Source organism: Camellia sinensis, chromosome 6 (genome assembly GCF_055761805.1).
Source record: "Camellia sinensis isolate YWXY chromosome 6, ASM5576180v1, whole genome shotgun sequence".
Lineage (NCBI taxonomy): Eukaryota > Viridiplantae > Streptophyta > Magnoliopsida > Ericales > Theaceae > Camellia > Camellia sinensis.
Window position 1 is genome coordinate 177,687,307 of NC_138966.1, and position 24,873 is coordinate 177,712,179.

Consider the following 24,873-nt stretch of genomic DNA (forward strand, 5'->3'; position numbering starts at 1 on the left):
GAAGCCAAGGTTGACTGCCTGTTCCACTATTAGGCCATCTAGTGAGATGAGGACTATGCCGAGTCCTGCTCCGTGCCTGTTGGATGCTCCATCCACAAAGAGCTTCCATATCTCTCCAACGAATAGCTTCTAGCAGGTAGAGGGATTGGATGATGCCTTGGGGTCCTGAGTGTTGCTGGTGTCTTCTTCAAAGTCCACACTTACTATTTGCCCCTCGCTATCTGATGGGTCTTTGCTTGGTGTAGGATGGTTTGTTTCTCCCTCCTTTTGTTCACTCTGGTCTGTCCTGGGATGTGGCTGGGTATCCTGTATTAGGGGTTGCGCTATTCCGGCGCTACTTTCCATCCCCATTTCGGTTATACCCGTTAAGTCCACTGGGTAGATATAATGACTTCCTGGTGTGAATTCTGCAACAAAGTCTGCCAAAGCTTGGGCTTTTATCGCAGTTCTGGGTTGAAACTTGATGTCAAACTGTCCCAACTCTACTGCCCACTTCAAGATTCGTCTAGAAAAGTTCGCCCTCTCAAACAAAGTTTTTAATGGAAAAGCTGTGAAAACGATTATGGTGTGGGCGTGAAAGTAGTGCGACAACTTCCTTGAGGCCATCACCAAGGCTAAGGCTAGTTTTTCCAATGGTAAGTACCTGGTTTCTGCTCCCAGCAATGTCATGCTGACATAAAAGATGGGCAGATGTTGGATTCCTTCCGCTCGGACTAACACTACGCTAATTGCGTGTTGTGAAACTACCAAGTACAAAAATAGTTCTTCTCCAGGTATTGGGGTCACTTACAGTGGTGAAGAAGACATGTATTCCTTCAAACTTTCTAAGGCGCGGTCGCATTCTTCATCCCACTCAAACTTGGCCTTTAATGCTTGAAAAAATGGTCGACATCTGTCTGACGACCGACTTATCAACCGGTTTAGCGCGGCTACCATACCGATGAGATACTGTACTTCTTTTACTGAGTTGGGCCTCTCTAGATCCTGGATTGCTTTGATCTGATAAGGGTCTGCCTCTATACCTTGGTTGGTTACCAGGAAGCCTAGGAATTTGCCTGATCCTACGCCGAACGCACACTTAGATGCATTAAGGTGCAACTTATGCTTCTTGAGGATCTGAAACATCTCACCTAGGTCCCTGAAATGGTTATTCTCGTCCTTGCTCTTGACCACCATGTTGTCGATATAAGCCTCCATTGTTCTGCCTAACAATGGCTCAAACATCTTAGTGATCATCCGCTGAAATGTTGCCCCTGCGTTTTTTAGGCCAAAGGGCATGACCTTGTAGCAATGCAGTTCTCTTGGCGTGGTAAAGGATGTGACCTCCTGGTCTGGTTCATACATAGCGATCTAATGGTAACCTCTGTATGCATCAAGAAAGCTAAGACGGTTGTGTCCTGCCGTCAGATCTACCAGTTGGTCTATTCGTGGTAAAGGAAAGCTCTCCTTTAGGCATGCCTTGTTGACTGTTTTGTAGTCCACGCAGACACGTCATTTTCCATTCTTCTTTGGCACCACTACTGTATTGGAGATCCATCTGGGGTAGTGCACCTCTCTGATAGCTCCTGCCTCTAGAAGGTTTCCCACTTCTTCCGCCACAATCTCGGCGTGGTGGATTGCTGATTTACGAGTGCGCTGTATGATTAGTCTTGCAGTTGGGTGGACATTCAATTGGTGACAGATGAAGTTTGGGTCAATGCCAGGCATGTCATACGGCGTCCAGGCAAACACTTCGATGTTAGAGGTCAAGAATTCCATGACCTATATTCTCTCGGTGCTGGACATAGATGAGCCAAGCAAAAAGAACTTTTTCGGGTCCTTTTCATCTATTCTTACCTGTACCAAGTCTTCTACTGCCTTCTGTTCAGTGGCTTTGCCAACATCCGCAAACAATTCATTGCTCTCAGGTTCTTCTACCATCTGAACAAACCCTTTGGTAGCTCGGCTGCCATTTACTGTGACAAAGCACTGCTTGGACATAATTTGGTTTCCAAAGACCTCTTCAATTACTCCGACTTCGTTGGGGAACCGCATTACTTGATGGTAGGTTGACGCTACCGATCGCATGGCATGCAGTCATGTCCTCCCCAAGATTATGTTGTAAGTGGAAGGGACTTTTAATACCCAGAATTCCACTTGTTTCGTCATGCTTCCTGCTCTGATTGGGAGGATGATCTTGCCAACGGGCCACTCTGGCATTGAGTTGAATCCGATCAGGGGAGATACGGCAGATGCCAAGTCCTTGTCTTCCAGTTTCAATTGTTTGAAGGTTTCGTAATACATTATCTTACATGAGCTCCATTGGTCATAATCCTTGACGTCGATCAGAAAATGACGCGGAGAATGACGACCAGTGCATCATTGTGAGGGTAATATATCCTTGCCAAGTCTCTGTCTGAAAAAGACATGACGTTCGTGGCCTCTGTTCTCCCATTTTTAATGGTGGGCAGCGCACTTAATACCTCCCTTAAGTGCTCAGCCTTCTTTATCATTCCCCTAAGCTCACATACTCGCTCAGGTTCAAATACCCCATGTATTATGTTTACCATGCCTTGAGGTGGGGCGTCGATCGGCGTACCGTCTGGGTGATCGTGGTTTTGGGGGGCTGGCTGCGTCCCTCCTTCTATGTACCGATCCAGGTGTCCAGCTGCCATTAACTCCTCCAGATGCTGTCTCAACGGCGTGCAATTTTCAGTGCGGTGCCCCTTCTCTTTATGGAAGGTGCACCGGGATCTTTCTTCGTAGTCCTTTTGTGCCTCTCCCAGCTTTGTTGGCTATCTGATGAAAGGTTCATCACGTATCTCATTGAGAATTCGGTAGATTGGTTTCTTGAATACCGTGGTAATGGCAGTGCGGACTCTCAACCATCTTTTATCTTGGTCCTCTCCGTTGTCTCGCCTGCCTCGCCCATTCTTGCTTGGATGTTCTACCGTGTTGACTTTTGCCGAAGTCTTTTTATCTGGTATTGCGGTTGTACCAGACTTTGTTTTAGCACGGGCGAAATCCTCCTCCACCCGAATGTGCTGGTGTACCCTCTCCATTAAGGCTTCCATTGTGAAGGGTGGCGTCATGGTGATTGAGTCCCTCAACCTGTTTCTGACTGGAAGACCTCTTTTGTACTGCGCAATGGCGAGATTTGTGGAGCAATCTCCTATCTGGTTGAAGGTCTCCCAATAACGACTGTTATAGGATCTCAATGTCTCCTTGTCGCCCATGTCGACGGAGAGTAGCTGGTCGATCTCTACTGGCGTCTTGGTGTTCGTTCAGAACCTTGTCACGAACGCCTCTGCTAATTGTGCCCAGGAGGCTATGCTGCCTTCTGGTAGCCTTTCGAACCAGGTTAAACCTAGGTCGCCAAGGCTAGATGGGAATAGGATACACATCAAAGCCTCGTTCCGCCGGTATACTACCATGACCTAGCGAAAGTGGCTTAGGTGCATGTAAGGATCTGTCTTTCCCTCGTAAGTCGTAAATTTAGGCTGGATGAAGCCTGAAGGTAACGGTGCGTTCTCAATCGCCAGAACGAACGGCGAGCTATGTAACCTTGCCAATGCTTTATCTGTTGGTTCATAGGCAAGGTGCGGTATTGACATTCCTACCTCGACGCTTCCGTAAGTTCGAGGAGCCAACCGCTAAAGGGCTGAAACTCTGTACGGGTCGCGTGCCCTGGCATCCTCCTTCCATCATGCCTTTTCTTCAAGTATAGTCCGTAAGTCGGACGATCTAGGCAACTCCGTTTGCCTAGATAATGTCTGGTGCATATGTGAGGGCCGATAGGTGCTTCCCCTCAATGTAAGACCTCAATGATCTCATTCTCTCAGACCTGGAGTAACGAGTCCTGGTAGTCCTTGATTGAGTGTTACCTGTTCTGAGGCTCCTACTCTCTACTTGTGATGGCATGCTATGCCTACCACGATCTTCTGAGTGGCGAGGAAGCGTATTGCTTTTGTGCCCCTCTCCTGTCGCCACCCCTTTCCTTTTTATCTAGCGCTTTATCAATTCCATGTCTACCGCCATCTTCCTGATTAACTCGTCCTGCTCCTTTACCCGATCCTCCAAAACTTGAGGGTCGATCCTTCACCTCTACCTATCAGGACTTGATAAGCTACGGGGGCTGTTACTCTGCCTCCCTCTTGCATCCCTCCGGGGGTTCTGTCGCTGGGGCTCTAAATCTGCCATGGAAGGGATGGAAGGCAAACCTTCGCGCCTCCCACCTCCCTCTGGGGTTTGTCCGTCAATGGCAAACTGCGGCAAATCTTCATTGTGCGCCATTGCGTCTAATCTAGCGAGGAAAACTTTGATCAAGAGGTTTTGTTCTTTCTGTGATTCCCACAGACGGCGCCAATTGTACGAGCAAGAAATATTCTTCTCGTATAATCCTGTTGATCAAGTCCGCGCTTCTCCAAACGTCGTTGTTTTACTCCTTGAAAACACAAACGTGAGCTAGCCGGCGGGTGTGTGCCGGATACCTCTCCGATGCCTAAGTCAGCAAAAATGGACAAATAGACAAAAGCTCTGTGTATTCGAGAATCAAAGTTGTGTTACCTCTCCATAGGTGATGCTATGAGCTTTTATAGGTTCCGCGTGGCACAATCCTAGTAGGACTCTTATTCCTCCATGTAGAGCCCTCCTAGGAATCACACTCCTGAAAGATAATGCTTATTCTTCAACACCCCCCTCACTGCTTAAACCAAGTGAGATGGTCCTAGCTCGGTGGCATACCCAAACGACAGAGCTAGTATTGCCATGGCAAAGTGACAATGTAACCGAGCTAACAATACCCATGTTACATTTATCCCGGCGTTTTACGTGTAACATGTACCTCGGCTTCGCCTGTAGACCGTGCTATCCGTAGCGTACTTGGACCGAGCTACTCAACAGCAAGGTCCTTAATAGAAGCCAAAAATACCTCAGCTCAAGATGGTCTTGACCGGGCTAACTGTCACTGCGCCGACCGTGGTAACCGAGCTAACCACCAAGCTCTTTCGGACCGGGCTATCTGCAAGGCTCCTCTGGACCGGACTAATTACAAGGCCCTTTTACTTAGCCTTTCTTACTGTGGCCCACAGAATGGCCCATTACCCAGCTCGGCCCAATTTACATATAAATTACCCTCTCAGGGACAAACAAGGACAATTTTGTCTTTTTAGCCTTTGACTAATCAACCCCAGTTTCCCACCCAAAAATTGTGAATAGTATAAACTTTTTTATTTTTGTAATGACTTCTTAACTTTTTATATTTTTTGGGTGATTCCAAACAACTACTTATTTGAGGTAGTGGACTTCAATGACGATTGAATTAGATGCAATCCATTAAAAATCAAAACTATTAAAAACCTCAAGATAAGTATTAAATTTTTTACACAAGTCCTATGTGAGGTAAGTCTCACACTTATATAAATATTATGTAAATTTTTTGATATTTTATTTAGAATTCGTAATATTATTTTTCCAATTCCCTATTAACCATGGAAAATTACATGTAAGAAACTAATCCAATCTGCCTAATTCACCACTAAAACCAGAATTTTGAAACAATTTTCATTTCATTTCTCTACTACTTCTGACGCAGCGGAATACACGGAGACTAGATATCGTTCTAGTTGACGAAAGGGACTCTCGAATCCACGAGAAAAATAGAACCTTGAATCCACAAGGAATAGAAAATATCTTAATATTGAATGAATAAAAGTTGAATAAAAGTGTAGACGTCCCCGAACGCCCCAGGAGGGTTAAGTCCCGTTCTGTTCATTTTGGGGTCACTACAGCTCGGACTCTAAAAATGTCACGGTTCTTAATCTGAACCAAAGAGTCCAAATCCGGAAAATCATTTTGAGAAACTGATTTTTTTGAAAAAGTAGTGCCAAACATGGACTGCTTTGCCAGATACACAGTCGCCACCTAAATGTTTTTTTAATGGGAAATTTAGGAAACCCTGACTCGGTGCCAAAAGGCCACGTGTCCGTCATCACCAAAGTTGCCTCGGCTCGGGAACTTGGGTACGATTGGGGAAGGTCACTTCGTGAGCACCCCCGCTCGCCCGGTCATAGACCGGCCTCTACTAACCATGATATCTAGTTTTGAAAACATTGTGGGTTCTTATTCCGGTTTATTAGCCTAGGTTACTATGTGATGCGCACAGCATATAAATATAGACCGGGTCGCTTGAATTGGAACGAAACATTTCATGTTTGTTTTTGAAAATGGTTTGCTACCCGCAGGTAGGCTTTAAAACATTTGATGATTTATTCCAATTTAAGTAACCCAACCTTCACCCACAGGTATTCAGGCAGTTATATCAGATAAGCATATAGCCTCATGGTAAGCATGCTATCATGGCAGTCACTCACACACATGCAAGGATGCTAAAGCATAAAGCTTACCGAGTACTCCAAGCCAAAATAGGAATTCATTAGAAATCATGCATGATCCTAACTATACAGAAATGCCTAATGCAACACATGCAAAATGCAACTATAGCAGGCTCGGCTATTCTAAACATGGTATATGAAATACTACAACTATCATGTATTCAGTTTTGAAATTGAAAATACAATGCAGTTAGTATGATGCGCCGAGCCCGGTGCATGCAATACAGATGAATGAATGCAAACATGCTGTCATACTGTATGCTAATTTAAATATGCCCTAATCTAACCATCATAAGCAGATAAATAAAAGGGAAGAAAGACGTGGGGTTGGAAGACATACATCACACTCACGCACACTTATTACAGTTGTGCCCTCACTCGGAGGGTCCGAATAAATAATACAGTCCCGAATATTACAGTCCCGAATAAAAGAATATTACAGTTCAAAATATTACAAAATCCTAATTAATTAATGAATTAACTAAGAAAGCAAATAAAACTGGCGTGCAAGCCAGGGACTGCCTTGCTTCTGATGGATGATGCATGTCCGGGTTGTATTGCGCGAAAATCCACCGGAATGCCCCAATTAGCCTCTATTTACACGTGTTCTTGAAATGCGTGCCAAGCCCCAAAAGGTTGCTGATTCTTCGCTTTGCTGCAACAGAGAGCAGGAAAGGGGCATAGCAATGTATTTGCACAGATATATGCATGTCTCGATCCTCGTGCCACCAATCACGCATACCGAGGCATGATGGCCGAGGAGTCGAAATACACAACTCAATATAGGATGAATGCACATGAAACTACCGCTAAAACCTAACTCCATCATGGATAATTCGGAGTGTCGGTGACTGGGGAATTGAGAGACATTCCGTCACTCGGAGTACGAAATGTACCTCGTTTCCCGTGCCCGGGCTAACTCCTATTCCGAACACGATGCAATATGCATGGTATGCATGAAATATTATGTAAGATATAATCCTAACATACTCAATGTTATGGAAATGAAGTGCCTCAAAATGCGTGCACACGGGCACGCAAACCGAGAAAATGACAGAATGCTATGAAAATGAGATGCCTCGAAATGCGTGCACACGGGCACGCAAACTGAGGCGATGACAGAATGCTTTGAAAATGAGGTGTCTCGAAATACGTGCACACATGCACGCAAATCGAGGCGATGACGGAATGCTATGAAAATGAGGTGTCTCGAAATGCGTGCACACGGGCACGCAAACCGAGGTAATGACAGAATGCGATGAAATGATATGAAAATGACAAATGGGCTTATACCAACATGAGTGAGCCTCAGCCACACTCACATAGGATGCTGGCGGATAAAAATGAAGTACCTCGAAATGCGTGCACGCAGGCACGCAAATCGAGGCAATGACAGAATGCGATGAAATGGCATGGAAATGACAAATGGGCTTATACCAACATGAGTGAGCCTCAGCCACACTCACATAGGATGCCGGCGGATAAAAATGAAGTGCCTCGAAATGCGTGCACGCGGGCACGCAAACCGAGGCAATGACGGAATGCGATGAAATGGCATGGAAATGACAAATGGGCTTATACCAACATGAGTGAGCCTCAGCCACACTCACATAGGATGCCGGCGGATAAAAATGAAGTGCCTCGAAATGCGTACACGCGGGCACGCAAACCGAGGCAATGACGGAATGCGATGAAATGGCATGGAAATGACAAATGGGCTTATACCAACATGAGTGAGCCTCAGCCACACTCACATAGGATGCCGGCGGATAAAAATGAAGTGCCTCGAAATGCGTGCACGCGAGCACGCAAACCGAGGCAATGACGGAATGCGATGAAATGGCATGGAAATGACAAATGGGCTTATACCAACATGAGTGAGCCTCAGCCACACTCACATAGGATGCCGGCGGATAAAAATGAAGTGCCTCGAAATGCGTGCACGCGGGCACGCAAACCGAGGTAATGACGGAATGCGATGAAATGGCATGGAAATGATAGCAATCATTCTAATGGAATTTCAGCAGTAAAATATGGGGGAAAACAGCCCCGAAATGAGGCGAAATGACATGAAATGCATGGAATTGTCCCGAAATGCGAATTTAGGCACCCGAAATGACCTATAGCTATGCCAAACATGCACAATATGGACATGCAATGCAAAGACAGAAGCTAGACAGTCCCAAAAAATGCACCTTCACAGTTATAGACATGGCCAAACAGCAAGCATAGGTATGGTAAAAATGGCATGCAAGAATAGGGGCCAAAAGAGGGGTAATGAAGCAAGTGATATAAGCAAAACCCAAACTGAAAAATTTCCTTCTACAAAATTGAAGAGGGACCAAAAATAAGAATATTTACAGTATATGGCAGCCTCAAAATCAGTATACAAATATGATAGAAATGTGATGCAAAATAAGGCTCAAAAGTGACTATAACATGAGGTATGCAAAATAATCACCAAACAGCCAAAGACCCTTAACAAAACATGTAGAATGGACCAAAATAAGCACTTTTCTAGAACTGTAAAATGGCCAAAAACAAAAGCATGGTAGGCTAACTAAACATGCAAGAATGGGGAATAAAAGAGGGATATAACATGAAGTGACCTACGGAAGCCCCAAACCATGAAAGGACCTAAATGAAACATGAAGTATGGACCAAAATAAGAACTTTTTCAGAACTGTAAAATGGCCAAAAACAAAAGTATGATAGGCTGCCATTGCATGCAAGAATGGGGAAGAAAAGAGGAATATAAAGGTAGGTACAACATGGAAACCCCAAATGGTGTTGAGCCCTTCTTCAATGTTGAAGAGGGGCTCAAAAATAGCCTAATATCAGTTTACAACATGCTCGAAAATAAATTTCTCATGGGTCAAAAATAGCATGCAAAATTATGACATACAAGAGGGTCAATGAAGCAAGTGCGTCATGGAGGGCTCAAACAGGGTTCAGCCCTTAATGAAAAGTGAAGATGAGCTCAAAAGAGGGCCCTTTTCAGTTAGGGCCGGAGCTTGAAACAAGAAGCAAGTGGGGCTTACAAATAGATCAAGAAAAAGGGTCAAAATGAAGAAAAGGTTACTCACCCTTAAAGACTCAAACTTTTGTTGCTTCTTGGATGAATTTGCAGCTTCTTTGACCTTTGAGAAACCTTCCTTGTTGCTGGAAATGAGGTGGTGGTGGTAGAGCTTGGTGGTGTAGAAGGAATGGTGCTTAAGGACTTAAGGTTTTTCAAAGAATTGAGAAGGATAGAAATGGAGTTATGTATGGAAGCTTGAAGAAGAGTTTTTTCCACCCCAAAATACTACAAGGCTTGCTTGCTATATAGGCCAACAAGGGGGTGTAAAGGTGGGGGAAAAGGAGAGTAATATTCCCCCACGAAATATCCCCCAGATAAAGATCTTGTCTGGGGGAAACAGCTCCACAGCTGTAAAGTGTACAGTGCAAGGAAGCAGGCCGGCCTGGTACTTTTGTTGCAGGTGGCCGGCCGGCCACACCCCCTAGCCGGCCGGCTAGGGGTCAAAAGGTTCAATGAGATTTTCTGGCCGGCCACCAACTGATGGTGTTCTTCTATGTGTGTATAACACAACCATGTGGTTAAAATTCCAAGAAAGTGGGTCCAAGGGGTTCAACATTAGCCCGGAAGGAGGGGGTCAAAAGGGTCAAGTTGAATTACTGGCCGGCCATGAACTTTTAGGGTCCTCTCATGTGTGTACATCACAAATATGTGGTTCAAAGTTCAAGAAAAAAGGTCCAAGATGTTCAACATTAGCCCGGAAGTGCGAAAAACGGGCGCCGGAGGGCGTCGGAGGATGTATAACTGGTTGCTACAACAATTGCTGGCCTCCCACCCTTCAGTGACCTCCCCGGTGATAAAACAGAGGTACCTGCCAAAAATGAACGAAAACCGTTGCAAAACGAATGCTCGGGGACCAAAACACGTAGTTCGGGGTCCCGAAAATGGGCTGCTAAGCACCGAAAGTGGCGTTCGGCCACGAAGTGGGTTTCTCAGCCCCCAGTGTCCCTCAAAAGGGAGCAAATAAGATGTATGCCAAAAATTAGAGCAATAGGAGATGGTTAAGCGGTCCCGAACCGAGGCACACGGCCTGACGGCTCCGAAAACCGGAAACCGGACTCCGAAATGGGCAAACTGGCCTACGGCCACCAAATGTAGCCTACGGACATTGAGAGATGGTCTACGGGACCTCTCCCTCCCCTCAAGAAAAGAAACAGAGAAAATCGAGTCTGGTTCGCAAACCGAGACAAGGCACAGAAGAGGGTTCGGAAGTCCGGAGGCAGGGCTCACGACCGCGACTCTAAAACTTCTGAACGAGCACATTATGCAACATCACCAAGCGCTCAATCGGCGACGTCTGAGTCTTAAGGTCGGTCAAAAATGGGGTGTCTACAAAAAGTTGTCTTTGCCATGAGGTTTACATAGCTATCTATAATAAAATAAACCTAACACTTCTAGGAAAAGTAATTCTAAAATAAACTAGGAAACTTAAATCAATACAAATTAGAAAACCTAAGAGAATAGGAAACTAGAATTCTAAACTATTTAAAATCCTAGTCAAAATCTAATTCCAAAATAATAAAATTAAGAAACCTAATAATTCTAAAATATTTATACTAAATTACAAGAATCCTAATAAAATAATATATCAAAAATATTAAAACTAAAAATATAAAAATTCTTAAAATCTTGTCCTACATCAGACTCCTCTTCTCTGAAAGAACTCGTCCTCGAGTTCAAATTAGATATCTGTCATCTTCCTTACCAAATAAAGAGATATTTTGAATATTTCAGTTGCTTGCCCCTTTTCCAAAAGTTGCATGTAGAAAAACTTTCTTTCTGAAGGTTCTTCTCTATATGTTTCAACTGGTTGACAAGATTAATTTGACAAGCATTGAAAATCAAATTAAATTGCTTAACACCAAGAAAATCAACAAAGTTTACTTCATGTAGAACTTGAATGCTCTCTTGATGTTGCACCATCCCAGATTCAATTGATCCTTTGATTATCAACCTTGGAATATTAAGTGTTGCATCAACCAATTTCTTTGTTGCACACGGTGGTTGTATTATCTGTTCTTCTATTTTCTCTTTATTACTGAGCCCTATCAGATCTCCTTCCTCTTCAATATTTTTATGACTTGTTTGTAAAACTTTCTCCTCAATATTCAAATTACCATGTGCTGATGCATTATCAACACTCGAACAAGACTTTGTATTTTCTTCATTAGTTTTACAACCATTCTCACCACAAATAATATTTTGATGCGAATTCTTTCCTTTTTCAACTACAATTTCATGGCAATGTTTTACCAGCTCCATGGACGTATCTTGATTTGTATATGATAATATATCTTCATGATCATGAAAGTAAAATTTTGTTGCCAAAAACTTTTTCATTGTTAACCATGAATGAAATTTGTCTTTACCTTTGCAAACTCGATAATCTTGTAACCCATTCCACCACTTCAATGCAATTTTATCAAGTTTGTAGGATACAAATAAAACCTTCTTTTCATGAGGAATCTTCATGAATTCAAAGAAATTTTCAAGATCAAGCAACCAATCAAGAAAATCTTCTTTTTGAAACTTACTTGAACCGTTAAAATATGAAATTTCTGCAAAATAACGTAAGCTAACAGGTTGGCCTCGGGTGAATCCTCCGGCGCAATTGCTGTCAACTGTTAGTTGCCTCTAGTTGACGATTAGTCCCAAATCGGCAAGTAGATTACAAATCTCATTGCGAAGTTCATGCACCTCTAGCCGATGTTCCTCAATCGCATCCCATATGGCTTCCACCCTACGATCAACGTCAATAGGGATTGTGTGTTCTCCATTGTCTTATGTCATCAAGCTAGGCGAATCCATGCTCTGATACCACTTGACGCAACGGAATACACGGAGATTAGGGCTTGGTTTGGGGTACACTAAATAATATAAAAAGTCAAAAAGTCACAATTCTATTTAAGTCACATCATCTTATTTAAATCACATCACCTCTCTAACACATCACATCAAACCCAATCCAAACCCAACCTATATAAGCCAATAAGTCAAAAAGTGCACTTTTTTAGAGCATTCCAAACCAACCCTAGATATCGTTCTAGTAGACGAAAGGGGCTCTCGAATCCATGAGAAAAATAGAACCTTGAATCCACAAGGAATAGAAAATATCTTAATATTGAATGAATAAAAGTTGAATAATAGTTGTCTTTGCCATAAGGCTTACATACCTATTTATAATAAAATAAACCTAACACTTCTAAAAAAAGTAATTCTAAAATAAATTAAGAAACTTAAATCAATACAAATTAGAAAACCTAAGAGAATAGGAAACTAAACTATTTAAAATCTTAGTCAAAATCTAATTCCAAAATAATAAAATTAAGAAACCTAATTATTCTAAAATATTTATACTGAATTACAAGAATCTTAATAAAATAACATATCAAAAATATTAAAAATAAAAATATAAAAATTCTAAAAATCTTGTCCTACATCAACTTCCCTTTCAATGTTTAACCCCTCTCCAACGTCCCCACAAATTCTTTCATTTTCATTGGGAGTAGGTTTGTTTCCAGTAGAGTCTTCCAAATACATCGTGTTCTTGGGTTTGAGTGAGCTTACCACATGACTATCTTAATAATTTGAATTATTTATTTTTTAAGATTTTTTTGCACAAATTAATTAAGCAAAAATTAAAATTTAATAGGATAATTGCAGTCACATGATTAGATCCCCATTGCGGAAAGGGAGATTTAGTCAAAAAAAAATTCATAACAAAACTTTAATGTATTAATGACATGTATAAAAAAATTTCTTTAAAAAGTCAAACACATATCATTATTACCAAAATATTAAATTTTAAAATAATATAACTTTTGATCTAAATATCGATTTTTAATAAAATTAGTATTTTTAGAATTCTCTTATCAAGATCTATCAAATAAGATTCATGTTGATTATGAAATTCTTTATATAAAAAAAAAATTCTGTCGAAATTGATGTAATTAGAAATATGTTACTCTACCAATATTATCCAAGAAAAAGGAAAGATATTTTATTTTGTTCTTACTTAATTATGCGTCTTCTCCTTAAAAGATTTATGAAATAAAATAAATTGAATTGTTATTTTCACTATATAAGAGTCCAATGAAACAATTTTAGCTAAATTTTCCTTGCATAAACCACAATTGCCTTCAAAATAATACTATCAACTACATAATAAGAATAAAAAATCATACCCATCGCCCATTATTTTAAAAATTAATGCAATTATCCATGATTAGATCATATCATACAGTTGCAGTTATCTAATCAATATAATTTTTTTTTTTTGTATTTTTGATATACTGGCATGGACTGATAATATGAACTAGTCTAATCATTAAAGTGCATCTCATGGCAGATCCCCGAAGCCCCAACAATACTGTTTAGTTGGGACAATCCTGCTCCAAACCCTGGCCTGGAGAAGAAACACAACGTATGTTGGACTTCTTAGCAACCAAGCCCATGCATATGTTATAAGCCCCAATAAATGATGGACCCTTAACATACCAAATACAAACCCAACACATGAGGAGAGGACATGAACATTTTGATTTATTATTTTTTTTTTTTTCTGTCCACAACGAATGTTGCAGACATCATTGCATTTTGTCTATTATTTTCTCTCTAAATTTTTATTTATTTATTTTTGTAGCTTACTAATAGTGTTTTTCACAAAAATGCCAGCTGATTATCTTACACATTTTTAGATGGGGGTTGTCTTATTTAAGAGAGAAAAAATGCAATGAATAAATAAAATAAATAAAAACATTACTCAATGAGAAAATAAAATGGAAGTAAATATAATTCAAAAGAAATAACTCGTGTAACTATCATAGAGTGTAACAACAAACAAACACACTGTACTTTTGCATTTGAAATAGAGAAATAGAAAAGCAAATACATTAGTCACATATAATTTGAAGGACCTAAGACCATTTCTGAAATTCCAGATTTTAAACTTGACAAACTCACAATTCACCCAAATCAAACCGGAACGGTCTTAGAAACACGAACCTCTGCTGCTCCTGGTGCCTCTACCCAATCTTCGTCATTCTCACCCGACATCTCCTCAAGCGATTTCCCCTTCGCCTCTGGCACACAAAATGTAAAACACATCCCCAAGAAATTGACACATCCAAGCAATATCAGCGTGTACCTCACACCGATTCCAGTTGGGTATCCTTGATCAGTCTTTGTTGGGTCCGTGCTCTGTGAAGCATACAAAAACCCGAATGCCCCAACTATAGCACCGGCTTTTCCAGCTGCGGCAGAAATTCCATGGCAAGTTGATCTCAGCCTAGCAGGGAAAATCTCAGCTGGCACGACAAATGTGGTTGCGTTGGGCCCAAAATTGGCGAAGAAAAATGTGAGGGAGTACATCACGACAAACCCAATATTGTTCTCTTTCAATGTCCAGTGATGGTAAGGGATGGCAAGGGCAAACATGAACACGGTCATGAAGAAGAAACCCATCAGTTGAATGGCAAATCTTCCAATAATATCGATGAATAAGACTGTGAACCAGTAGCCCGGGACAGTACTACATAGGGCAATTAGGGTTTGTGCTTTGGCAACTCTGAAAACCTCATGAACTGCATTCATTTGTGCGGCTGATGGGATCCACCCAATTGCGGTGAAGATATCTTTCTGGAACAGGTTTTGGCTGTAGAAGGCAATGTCAAGTAAGAACCATGTGGTGGTAGTTCCTAGCAAGTGAAGCCCGTGGCGGTGAAGAAATTCCTTGGTGAACAAACCAAAGGAGTTCCTGGGTTCTTCAGCCATCTTGGCTACCTTGGCCTCTTCAGGGTCTAATTCGACATTCAACACCTTAGCCATGTCCTGAGCGGCCTGCCTCGCGTTCTTGGCGATAAGGGCGGTGTAACGGGCAGTCTCGGGCATCTTCATCCGCCAGTAATAAGTCATGGCAGCCGGGACAGCCCCAAACATAAGTATAATACGCCAAATGTAATCGGCCTGGGGAATCGTAGAGAGCGATGGGTTGACACTGTAAGGGGGAGCCGGGTAGGAGTGGTCGAAGGCGGTTGACACAATTAGGGCAACAATCCCACTTGTCAAAATCCCAAACCCTTGCATTGCAAAGACCGCGGCGATAAAAGAACCTCGAGTCCTCTTGTTGGCATATTCAGACATAATAGTGGCGGATAAAGGATAATCGCCACCAATGCCAAACCCTAGCCAAAATCGGAAGAAGCAAAGGGAGGCCATGACCCCCTTTGCGCTCTTCCCGAAAGAAAAGCCAGAGGCAAGCGAGCAGAGAACCATGAGAACTAGAGTCATCCCATAGACCGATTTGCGGCCCATTTTGTCACCGAGCCAACCAAAGAAGAGCTGGCCGCATAAGGTGCCAACAAGGGCGACACCGGTCACAGAGGAGGCGGCAGCAGGAGGTAAAGTGCCGGGCTTTGCTTTAGTTAAGTCGGTGTAATAGATGCGGCCCAGTAGCTTGGTGACCAGGGAGATGCTGAAAAGATCGTATGCATCTGTGAAAAAACCCATACCGGCGATGACAATAGCCGTGAAATGATACAATTGGGTCTTGGCAACATCAAGTGCATTGAGCACTTGCAATTGATCTCTAGCCATGGCTAGATTTTAGTCTTAATTCTTCCAACTGTTCTGTGGATTACACCAAAAAGGCTGATCAGAAAGAGTGAAATTCACTTTTATCATTCAATTGCTTAAATTTATGAAAAATGATATATGTATCATCAGAATTTTTATACTTAAGCCACATCTTTCTGTATAACAATTGCAACTTTTAAGAAAACAAGAAATGAATTTAAGAGGAAAACAATTGTGTAATTCTTTGGAATAAGGAAATAAATTCAGTCAATTGCCAACTGGCATGCAGTCATAAAAAATTAGTTACAAAACATTTATATTTTAAGAAGGGGATTAAAAGCTAACTTTTTAATTATTTTTTTTTTACTTATTTTTAAAAAATGTATAAAAAATATATAAAATGAGTTAAAAATTTACTTTTAACTCTACCTAACTCTCCAAAAGAGGCTATAGTAAATTGATTTTAAAAATATAAAATCATCATCTAAAATACTAAATTAATTGTTGGTACAACGATGACTTTTCAAAGCAGACAATTGGAAATTTCCACCAAAAGCTATGGGCGATGGAATAGACAGATCAACAACCATACCATAAAGTCACCCGTGAATTATATAATTAATTAAAGAATAAAAATAAACAAAACATGTTATGAGTTAAAATTATAGTGTCACTGGTTAAATAGATCACTTATGTATTAAAAAAAAAAAAAACTTAAATTGATCAAACATGAGTGATATGATCATATTTATTTTGAAAAATATGAACAATAAATTTAATTTTATGAATGAAATGTCCATATTTTCTAGAACAACAATAATTTAATTATATGATTATAAATATCTAATAAATTTATTTTTTTATATAAATAATTTTCATTACATTCTCTACCATATGTATAATGTTTCAGACGTTAAATTTGACGTGGAGCCCACTAAGAAAAACACAGCCCACATGAAAGGATCCTTATCCGCATACACACTCATATTTTCTTGTGAAACAGTTAATATCCTGGGCTATGTTTGGCATGTGAAGGTGGGGGACATTTTAGTTATAAAATTATAAAATAAGTTAAGTTAAAAAATCATAAAATATTATATTTAAATTATAATTAATTTATTTTTTTTTTACAAAAATTTAAAAAATCAAAAAAATTAAGTTAAAAAATTATAAAATATTACATTCAAATCTTAATTAATTTATTTTTTCTTTTAAAAAAATTTAAAAAATCAAAAATTTTATTCAAAATAAAACTTTTTAATCTAAACTAAAATAATTGAAAAATTAAAAAGTCACTTTCCAGGAAAAAACCTCTTCTTCTTCAAGTGGTTTGTCTATTGCCATCGTACCATCAAAATTATATCACATGACTTATAAAACACAAAAAACAATAAGGCTCCGTTTGGCAAGAGCTAAACGGGGCTTTTTTGACTATTTTAGTCACAAAAGATAAAATAGGCTATTTTAATCACAAAAAATAAAATATCACATCCAACCCATAATCATTACATTCTTCTCTCATAAAAAAAGTCAAAAAAATCAAAAAGCCAAAAAGCCCTTCCCAAACCAAACTTTTTAACCCAGGCTAAAATAGCCAAAAAAGCCAAAAAGCCAACCCACTTCCCAAACGGAGGCTAAGTGTTACTATTTTTTTTTTTAAATAACAAAGTCTTCGTTTGACTTTTCAAAAAATCTAATTTTTTAACTATTTTAATTATAAAAAAATAAAATAAATTAAAAAGTTAATAAGACAAAATATCACATCTAAATCATAATTATTTTATTTTTTCTCTCATAAAAATCAAAAAATTTATCCCAAAATAAACTTTTTTAATCTCAAATTAAAATAATTAAAAAAATCAAAAAAATCAACCACCATTTCAAACCAACTCAGAGTGATAGTACATATAACGGAAGAAATATCAAATAATTAAACCACAGGACCGTTATCAATTTGACAAGATGGTTTTGTTAATGTTATCAATTGTTTGTTTTTTATTTAAAAAAAACAAGAAATAATTTTTTTTGATAAAAAATAAAATCAAAAAACTTATTTAGGAATGATTTGGAATGATCTAAACAAGTACATTTTTTTGACTTTTTATAAAATATAGGTTGAATTTGAAGTGATGTGGTAGAAAGATAATGTGACTTAAATAAGATGATGCGATTTAAATAGGTAGTAACTTTTTAACTTTTTAATTTTTTTAAATTATGACAAATAAGGCCTTAATGTAAAAAAAATTAGATATTGAGAACAAATTAAGACAAACAAATAAGGCCCAGTAAATTGTAGGAGTGTGGTCAACAGTGGGAATGGATGGATGTTGTAAACGGTGGTGCGGCGTGACTAGAGGTGACCGTCCGAATTGGTGCCAAAGTGTTGTCAGGATAACGTTAGAATTGGTTGGTTGCCAAAAACTCACCATAAGGTGTTTGAAGGTTGTTGATGGTGGGTGGTAGTGGCGAAGAGGGGAGAGAGTGAAATTTTGTTAAAAATTAGAATTAAATTTCTTTTAGAAGAAAATAATATATCAAATAAAATTTTGTTTCTAGTTTTAAAAAAATAAAAAACGTAACAGCAAATATAAATCAAAACCAAATAAGCGTGTAATTATGAAATTAATGGAATCAAACTAATATGAATTAAAATCCATAAAAGTTAATGGAAATAAAGATATTAATAATGAAAGAAACATTCAGTAATCTCGAAATATAAACACGTGATACTTTTATAATATTGTGATTGACGAAAATAATAGAAAAGTAGGATATATTATATTGATTGGGAAATATAATGAGACATAATGAATAATAATTGGTTAAAGAATACGAACATGTGATATTTCAGAAATATTTTATAATTTTCTCATTTGTAAGTTGATAAAAAAAAAAAAAAAAAAAAAAAAAAAAAAAAAAAAAATTCACTCCCCAGTGATACTACGACAAAACTATTACTAATTCATGGAAAATCATATAATATTAATTATTAACATATATAAATTTTATCATTTCTTTGTATTTTTTTTTTTTCAAGTACCCACTAAATTAAATTCCCTCCACCCCACCCAAAAAAAAAATGAAAGACTAATTCATGGAAAATCATATAACATTAATTATTAATGTATATAAATTTTATCATTTATTTGTTTTTTTTTTTTTTTTTTTTACAAGTACCCACTAAATTGAATTCCCTCCACCCCACCCAAAAAAAAAAAAATGAAAAGAACATTTGTGGTGGTTAACTGAGACGAGACCCACGAACAACTGTATACATGAGAGGTGACTTTTGCAAAGCCAGCCTCTAATCTGCACCAAGGATCCTCTAGAGTGAAATTTTTCTAAAGTTTTCTAGAGTGTTACATTGTGTGGTTGAGATTTACTGACAAGTCACATCAGAAAAATTGATATGACTTGCCAATAAATCTCAACCACACAATGTAACACTTTATGAAACTTTAAGAAAAAATCACTTTAAAGGATCCTTGCTCTCTAATCTGAATCAATGAATGAATGAGGGCAACTAGGTGTACCGTACGACCTACGGCGAAAAAATATCTTCTACTTCATAGGTGCAAATATCATAAGGGTAATGATACATCCCACTAAAAGTGGTGCTCTAAAGCACCACTAATGAGTTGGCAAGCACTTTAAATAAATAAATAAAAAAAAAAAAAAAAAACAAGACACAAGCAGTGGTCCCGTCCACTGCCACATCACTAGTGGTGCTTTTAGAGCACCAATTTTAGTGGTCTCAAGCATTATTGATATCATAAACCCACTTGCCACGTTATCCCTCTTTAATATTATAAATTTAAATTTAATTATTCAAAAATTATTTAAAATTATTAATTTATAATTTAAATTTATTTTATATATGAATCGCATATACACCTAATCACAATCACATACATATTATCCAGTATAAAATGGAGATAAATAAAGGTGAGTATATAAAATTAATCTTTTTTTTATTTATCATAATCAAACAAAAGGATATACACAAGAAGATGCCAAAACTTTCTTTTATTTATTTTTAAAATGGACAAAGCCAGAACACAGAGAAGATGCCGGAGCTTGATAGATGAGAGTTCTTCTCGCTTGGACTTTTAAGCAAGTTTAAAGGTTTCATAATACTTTCAGATTTATTCATTCTTAAAATAAAAAAATAAAAAAAAACGCACTCAATTTCCATCTATAACAATTCTTTTTGTGTTTTTCTTTTTTCCCCCCCTGCTTTGTGATGTCGGTTTTTATTTTTTGAAAAGAACATAAAACTTGTTGTCCTACTTTTTATTGGTTTTATTTTTAAAAACTGAAAAAAAAAAAAAAAAAAAAATACAAAGACACAACTAAAAGATCCCAAAAGGACACTGAAGGATCCCTCCTTCCCCCAACCCAGAGAGAGAAGCAGGATGATTGGAAGCAGAGCATGTCATGGAAATCCTATCTGGATTTGGATATGGATAATATTAACAGTATCATTTTAAGATGAACAAAAATATATATACACACACCAAAACACCTAATTGGTGAACCACACATAATTGCCTGTTATTTTCATATGAAAAAAGGGCAAAAACAAAAAAACATGAAAAGTTGCAAAGGTATCTAAAACAGTGGGTAATCCAATTTGAACCAGTAAGGAACTTTATCTAATTTTTAGAGAGAGAGAGAGAGAGACATACCTGCTTTAGTTTGCACTTTTAGGGGAGAGAGAGAGAGAGAGAACAGATGGAAGGAGTGTAACAGTAAGAGGAGAGAGAGAGAGAGAGAGGGATATGATTAGATTGGGGGAGAAGAGTAGTGGCCGGCTATTTAAAGTGAAATTATACTCAGAATCACAGCATATTGAGGAATATACCCTTTCACTTTGGTCAACGATTTCACAATTCTTGCTTCTTCCTCTTGAGTACTAAGCATTTCCTACACAACTTCGTAACAATTTTACTACTATATTATAATAATATATAATAATATTGATACTATGCTCTGTCACTCTTGTTTTGTACAATGGGTTGGCATCCCCCCGTTAAAAAAGATGAGGGTGTTGTGTTCTCATTAATGACAAAAAGGTCCTCTGATAACACCAAAAAGAGTTCACAACGGGAAATGTTACCATACACCTCATAAGAAAGTTATGACGCTATATATGTGGGGTTGGTTAAAAATTATTGCGATGGAATTAATAAAGGGTAAAAAAAATATGTTAGTTATAAATTATTGTGATATATAATGAATATTATGATTTTTTGTAGTGAGTAAATTTATTAATCATTGTAATGAATAAAATTATGAATTATTATGATTATGTGTCTTTTTAGGGGTAGCCTTTGCCAATAAAAAAAAATATGTGACCGATCTGACGGATGCTGCCGATGGAGTTAATTGTACGTTCAATTCCATGCAAAGCCAAAACTCCATCAATCAATTATACCTCCGTGCTATTACTTATTTATTTATTCTCATTCACACTTGCAAACAAATTCCAGCTGATTTTTAATTCTACTAATAATATTTTAGTCTATGTTAATTACATTAGAGAAGAACAAAGAGGTTGCTTGTGTTGTTCCATAATCCAATTACCCCAATCGTCATTGCCGACCTTATCAAAACTCTAATTCAAGCTAGAGGCCCAAAGCCTATCCGAAGTAGAGTTATAAATAAACAGAACTGTTCGTGAATAAGTTCGAATTCAATTCGATAAAAGTTTTTTCGAACTCACTTCATTAAATTTTCTTTTTTTTGCATTCGATTTTGAGCTCATTAAAATTTTCATAAACAAGACCAAACTTATTAAAACTCAATTCGTAAATTTAGCTCTTTAGTTGACTCGTTTAATATTTATTATTTATATATTAAATAATATAAAAATATATATAAAAAATAAGATAAATATGTTATTTATATATTTAAAAAATATAAATATAAATAATAGCAGATATTATTATTTTGATAAAATATTGACTTTTTTAGTATATATATATATATATTATATAATCAAAATTTCAATTGTAATTTTAGTCTCATACATAAATATAAATTTATAATTTTTTTGACTCGTTAAGGCTCGTGAATAGATTCGAGCTCGAGTTAAGTCTAGTCAACCCAGCTCGAGTTCGGTTCGTTAAATTTTTATTGAATTTGAGTTCGAACTCAAATTCAAATTCATTAAAATAATAATAATTTCAAACATATTAAAACACAACTCAATTTAACTCAACTCGTTTACAAACCTACTCTTGAATTAGTTGAGACATTGGTATATTAATCATACAATTCTATTTTGGGTATATTAATCATACAATTCTATTTTTCAACCAAGCAGGTAAAAAAAAAAAACAAAATTTGACATAACATGGGAGGCAAACCCAAGATAAATGACCCACACCATAGTGGTTGAGCATGTATGGGTCACAGCAGACCATAAAAAAAAAGTTCGTCCTGGGGCCTTGGTGAAAAAGCACCGAATCTTTTATTGCAGTTATAGCAGTTGACTTTGTCTTTTAAAGTTTTCTTGATACCTATTTAAAAAAAAAAATATGTTAGTTTTTTATTAGTCTCGCGTAGAAAGTATAATTTTATATATAAAAAAAAAATTTAATAAGTGAAAACATACATTAATAGAATTTTATTTTGTTTTATAACATATTCTCAATTTGATGATTTTTCTTCTCTTATGCAATCTCAATTACTTCATCGATCCTTAAATGTTGGTTCTTTATTTTATTTTTTATTATCTCAAAATTTTAGTCTATTTTTCAAAAATTAAGGATTAAAATAATATAAAATTCTTATGTTGCTATTCTTTTAAATTCATCAATATATATATATATATAATTATGACAATTGATATTCTTAAAAAATATTGTATTACTTTAATTTTAAATGAAATGGTAGTTTTTGGAAATTTAATATTTTAAAATGTCATAATTTTACTTTTAAAAAAAAAGGAGTTATATGTTATGACGAGAAATTAGAAATAGGAAATCATGAGATATAATGGAGAAATTAAAAGATGTATTTAATTTCAAAGCAGATGATTAGATCCCTATAAGAATTTGCACTTTTGCCGATTAAAAATTTGGTCGGCAAAAGTTCAGTTTTGGTCGGTAAAAGTTATCCGCGACTAATTTTTTTGGTCGCCACTTTGGTCTCCAATTGAGGGTCGCGGAAAGTAATTAGCAATCGCGAAAAAGTTATATTTGCCGATTAAATTTTTGATCGCTAAATATATAATTACTGCGACTAATCCATTTAGTAGCTAAAACACTTTAGTCGCGAAAGTCATATTTTCCTGACCAAGCATGTTAGTCGCCAATTCGCACATTCAACGACCAAATAGTTTGGTCACCAATTGTCACATTCTGCGACCAAAAAATTTGGTTGGCAATACATTCCACGACCAAAAGATTGGTCACAATATTAATATTCAAGAAATTACACTTTTGCCGACTAAAAATTTGGTCGGCAAAAGTCATTCGCAACCAATTCTTTTGGTCACCACTTTGGTCGCCAATTGAGGGTCGGCAAAAGTAATTAACGACCAAAACTTTTATTAGTCGGGAAAAAGTTGAATTTGCCGACTAAATTTTTATCGCTAAATATATCATTGCTGCGACTAATCCATTTAGTCGCTAAAACATTTTAGTCGCGAAAAGTGGCATATTCCCGACCAAACATGTTTGTTGCTAATTGTCACATTTCACAACCAAACATATTAGTCGCCAATTGTCACATTCCACAACCAAACATGTTAGTCGCCAATTGTGATATTCAACAACCAAACATGTTAGTCGCCAAAAGTCACATTCCACGACAAAACATATTAGTCGCCAAAAGTAATGTTTGCGCGACTAAAAGTTTAGTCGACAATAGACCTATTCGCAACCAAACTCTTTGGTTGTCAAAAGCTTACCGACTAATTATTTAGTCACCAAATGCACCATTTTGCCTACCAACATTTTGATCGGCAAAACCACAATTTGGCCGCCAACATCCAACAAAATAAACCTGCAATTGAAGACAAATATTCCATCCAATCCATTCAATATAATCTGTAATTAAAAAGAATTATTCATACCAACAAAGTATCTCAATCAAGGGCATTCAACAAAACACACAAATCATCTAATCCTAAACCTGTTTAATTAAAGTTAACTACTATTATAAATTTATATCCACAAGTAATTCTAAAGTACATATTCCTACAATTTAAATTTTTATCCATGTACATCTATCAAAAAATATAACTAGTTTACCTAAATATTTTCCATATACACCCATCCAAAAATATTACTACTAGTCTATCGAAATATTTTCCATACACATCTATCCAAAAATATATAATACTTCCAAAAATGCTTATAGCGTCAATTAGTCCTATACTATTTAGCTTCATGCACGAGTTGATCCATCTGTACCAAAGAAAAAGAAAAAGAATGTCAAGAATTGAATAAGGTATATAATTTAAGTAAAACTTGTAAAGCTGAACTTACCTGATTAATGGACAAAGCAATGTTGTACAGCATGATATCGATGTTAGTTTCATGAGCAATTTGCACTTGCTTGCCAAGGATCCTAAACAAATCAACAACAACAGGTGTATACAGCCTCCCATCATCTGTTTTCTTTGGTGGTTGTACCTTTTCAGCCTCAAGGATATTCAAGTACCATTTCTAGAAAATAGTGATAGCAAATGGCACAGGAAAGACATGTGATCTGAGCAATGTTATATACCAAGTAACAAACCAATAAAGCTATCAAAAAAATTATGATTACCCTTGTTGTAGCTTGCATTCTTTCAACATATGCATTCATAAGGGGATCCATTGCACCACTCTTGGAACAAAC

The 24,873-nt window shown here is 37.3% G+C and overlaps 1 protein-coding gene across 2 annotated transcripts; it reads right to left on the reverse strand.

The window, feature by feature from the left end:
• Positions 1 to 14,238: 14,238 nt before the first annotated feature.
• On the reverse strand, positions 14,239 to 21,054 carry LOC114279637 (putative inorganic phosphate transporter 1-3). 2 transcript variants are annotated; one of them, XM_028221911.2, is made up of 2 exons: positions 20,709 to 21,054; positions 14,239 to 16,069 (listed from the first exon to the last, which is right to left on the reverse strand). In XM_028221911.2, the coding sequence occupies exon 2, from the start codon at positions 16,039 to 16,041 to the stop codon at positions 14,422 to 14,424; it is 1,620 nt and encodes a 539-aa protein (XP_028077712.2). In that variant the 5' UTR covers positions 16,042 to 16,069; positions 20,709 to 21,054; the 3' UTR covers positions 14,239 to 14,421. The 2 variants fall into 2 exon arrangements, with proteins under 2 accessions (XP_028077712.2, XP_028077711.2); XM_028221910.2 differs by having other exon boundaries at positions 14,239 to 16,074; positions 20,709 to 21,053.
• Between the last annotated feature and the right edge of the window lie 3,819 nt (positions 21,055 to 24,873).